This window comes from Etheostoma spectabile, chromosome 11 (genome assembly GCF_008692095.1).
Source record: "Etheostoma spectabile isolate EspeVRDwgs_2016 chromosome 11, UIUC_Espe_1.0, whole genome shotgun sequence".
In the NCBI taxonomy this organism is placed as follows: Eukaryota; Metazoa; Chordata; class Actinopteri; order Perciformes; family Percidae; genus Etheostoma; species Etheostoma spectabile.
The window spans coordinates 20,949,572-20,952,778 of record NC_045743.1 but is presented as its reverse complement, the minus strand read 5'-3'; the positions used below and the strand labels follow the sequence as shown (position 1 = coordinate 20,952,778).

At 41.3% G+C, this 3,207-nt stretch overlaps 1 protein-coding gene and 1 long non-coding RNA gene across 2 annotated transcripts in view; one reads left to right on the top strand and one right to left on the bottom strand.

Moving 5' to 3' along the window:
- LOC116697857 (complement C3) overlaps positions 1–3,207 on the top strand; it is a 36,224-nt gene that overhangs the window by 7,611 nt on the left and 25,406 nt on the right. Inside the window, exons 6-10 of the mRNA XM_032529384.1 lie at positions 1,533–1,615; positions 1,738–1,825; positions 1,997–2,099; positions 2,308–2,428; positions 2,882–2,997. Of these exons, the coding sequence (XP_032385275.1) occupies positions 1,533–1,615; positions 1,738–1,825; positions 1,997–2,099; positions 2,308–2,428; positions 2,882–2,997 (511 nt within the window). The remainder of the gene's footprint in view (positions 1–1,532; positions 1,616–1,737; positions 1,826–1,996; positions 2,100–2,307; positions 2,429–2,881; positions 2,998–3,207) is intronic.
- LOC116697861 (uncharacterized) overlaps positions 1–3,207 on the bottom strand; it is a 25,637-nt gene that overhangs the window by 10,363 nt on the left and 12,067 nt on the right. The gene's annotated exons all lie outside the window — the stretch shown is intronic.

Here is a 3,207-nt window from a genome sequence, read left to right as displayed (position 1 = left end):
GCTCGGTAAGATCCATCAGCTAGATAACTCTTTCTCCAGCTTTGGTCAGACCAAGGCAGGATTAGCTGGGACACTTCTCCTAGACCAGGGACACTTGTGAAATACCTGCACAACAGGGACAGGAATTAGAACAGGGACAGGAAGTAGTTCTTTTGGAGATTCTGGTCAACTAGTGGCTGTTGGAGCATTGTTTTGCCATTGAGAACGAGCTAGCATGCTACGGTTAGCCACCTCGTCTCTAGTGACGTAGAAAGCCGTGCAGATGTTGAACTGTTCACCCGGAGACTGAAGACAGAGGACATTCAGAAACCGGATCTCACTCAGAACAACATGGATAGTTTTTTTTCAGTTTGTTGGAATTAATTGATGCAAAACAAATTAATGTTTGTTATTTTTCCACAATTATATTCCATGTTGTCAATATAGTGTTTTGACATATTAAAAAGGAAGTCAGAGGCCTTCACACATGGCCTTTCTGTGAGGAGGTTCTGGGTGTCCGGAGGACAAGACAAGATGAATACCTTGTGTAGCGGTCGGGGTTATTGCATTGTAGGGGTAATTCAGTACTTAATCTAGGGAGGACTGAGTGGGACAGGATTTAGGTCCCCCACACCCAATGCCTATGGCGTCAGTGGTAATAGTGTTAATAAATGAGCAGGTTGTCCACTGTTTAGCAGCCTGGACTAGCACCAGCTTCTTAGGCAGAGTAAAGTAGGCTTCATATTACATGTTGGCCACCTGAAGCGTGTGCAGTGTATCTACAGTAAGGGCTGAGTGAACCTGACACTGCCCCTGCTTTACGTAAATCTAGCTAAACAGGTGAGGTGCCCCTACCCCCAGGTAAGTCGTATGTGAATATGAGGTAATGAAATAGGTAGGTAAACATAAAGAAAACCCTTTCATTTCCAGTGTGAATGTTGTCAATATGAACGAGCTGACAGTTTTCCTCTTTCCCAGTCCAGCAGTGTGAGTTTGTGTGTATTTAGAGCGCAGGTGTACTACCAGCACCGTGGCTGTACAGTTCAGTTCACTAGGCGCTGGTGTAGTGTACGTGTTTAACAGCACTAGCGCGTCAGTTAGTCCATTTAAATATTGGACTTTCAACTGCTCATACTATTCCACTGTTCTCTTTGGAACCTGGAACTTTCTCTGAGGTATTAGTTGGAGGCGCAGAAGCTCTGTATGGTGTGTACCGGAGACCCCAAAGGGGGGTCGCGCTGGTTAAACTGAGACTGCGGTGCTTTTTTCCATCTTTTCTTGGCTTTTTTATGTACATTAATACAAATGTTTACCTGGGGTGCCCAAACCTTTGAGCCCCACTGTATGTTTATTAAGGAACCCTCAAAAAAAAAGAAAAAAGAATCAAGGTTTGTATCGAATCGTGGGTCAAAAATCGTGAACCGAACCAAAGTTTGGTGTATGGTTTTATATATATACATATATATAATATATGTATTTGTGTGTGTGTGTGTGTGTGTGTGTGTGTGTGTGTGTGTGTGTGTGTGTGTGTGTGTGTGTGTGCGTGTGTGTAGTACCGGACTGTGGAAAGTGGTGGCGAAGTTCCACAGCAACCCTCAGCAGAGCTATTCTGCAGTGTTTGAGGTCAAAGAATATGGTGAGCCACAATACCTGTACTTGTATTTAATGTATTCACATTTAAATGTTATACTTAGCTATAACATTCATTCTCTTTTTTTATTTAATTGGACCCATAATAAAACTTAATTCATTTTTCAGTGCTGCCCACTTTCGAAGTGAAACTGATGCCTGTGAGCGCCTTCTTCCACGTGGACAGTCGGGACCTCACCGTCAACATCAGAGCTACGTAAGTAAAGGTTTAGGGGCTTTAGAGATCTGATTGGGAGAAAACAAAGGGTGCTATCCAGAGGCTGTTGGGCCTCTTACTCTTTTAGTCTGGATGTCAGTTGATGTATTTTTGAACTGTCCTTGTTTACTTCATTGTGGGCTTAAACTTGTCCCTGTCTTGTGGATTTAGGTATCTGTTTGGTATGAATGTGGATGGGACGGCCTACGCGGTGTTTGGGGTTGTTCAAGAGGGTGGAAAGAAGAGCTTCACAAGTTCCCTTCAGAGAGTGCAGGTGAGCAAACTCAAAAGCAATTGTCAGCTGTTGATTGGTCATTGTGCCGTATGCAGTAGGCCCATACCGTATGTTATACAAACGTAACGCTTGGCCTTTACCAGTGATACTAAATCTGACGAGAATTTACACCTTCAGTAAATCTCCATCTGTTCATCGCCTGCATCACTGCTCCGCTGTACAGTCTCTTTCTTTCATGTCCCGTTAGATAGAGGAAGGTGTTGGAGTGGTCCAACTGAAGAGAGAGCACATCACACAGACGTTCCCAAACATCAGTGAACTGGTGGGGAACTCCATCTATGTAGCTGTGGGGGTGCTGACAGAGAGCGGTAAGAAGGAGAGACTGTGTGCTTGTTCACTATGTTTGATCAGCTGAATTAAATATTAATTTTTATAATATTATTTCTTTTAATAATGATGCCCTGCAACGTCAGAAAACACATGCCAATAGACAAAACACACGCAAATTAAGAAAACAACTTTAATTTGACAAAACATATGCCCAGCATTTAACACACAACACAACCAAATACACAAACAAACAGACACACTATTTGCTCTTTGGCTAGCAATGGCAACCAGAGTGTTGTCCCTCTCCACATAATAATAATAATAGTAATAATAATAATAATGATAATAATGATAATAATTTATAACATAACAAGAATGAGAGAGAAAAAAGACAATACAGTATCAGGATAGGTTGTTCTGTATCAGTCAATCTAGAAGACTGTAAATAGCAGATTTCTAAATCAGTTTTGTGTTTGTGGATTTATTCCCAGGTGGAGAAATGGTGGAGGCGGAGTTAAGAAGTATCCAGATCGTCCAATCACCTTACACTATCACCTTTAAGAAAACGCCCAAGTATTTCAAACCAGGAATGTCCTTCGATGTTGCGGTAAAGTAACAGCAAAAGTATTTGTATATTTGCACATAAATGAGAAAACTACTCTACAGAAAAGATTCATTTCTCAGTACAGTTACTCTAAAAACACAGATACAAACACTGATGGCAGTGTATTCTAAATATAAAAGTTGCAAAACTGTTTTGATATGATTTTTTTTCATCTGTCATGGATGTTCTGAATGAAGCAAATATTGTCTTAAA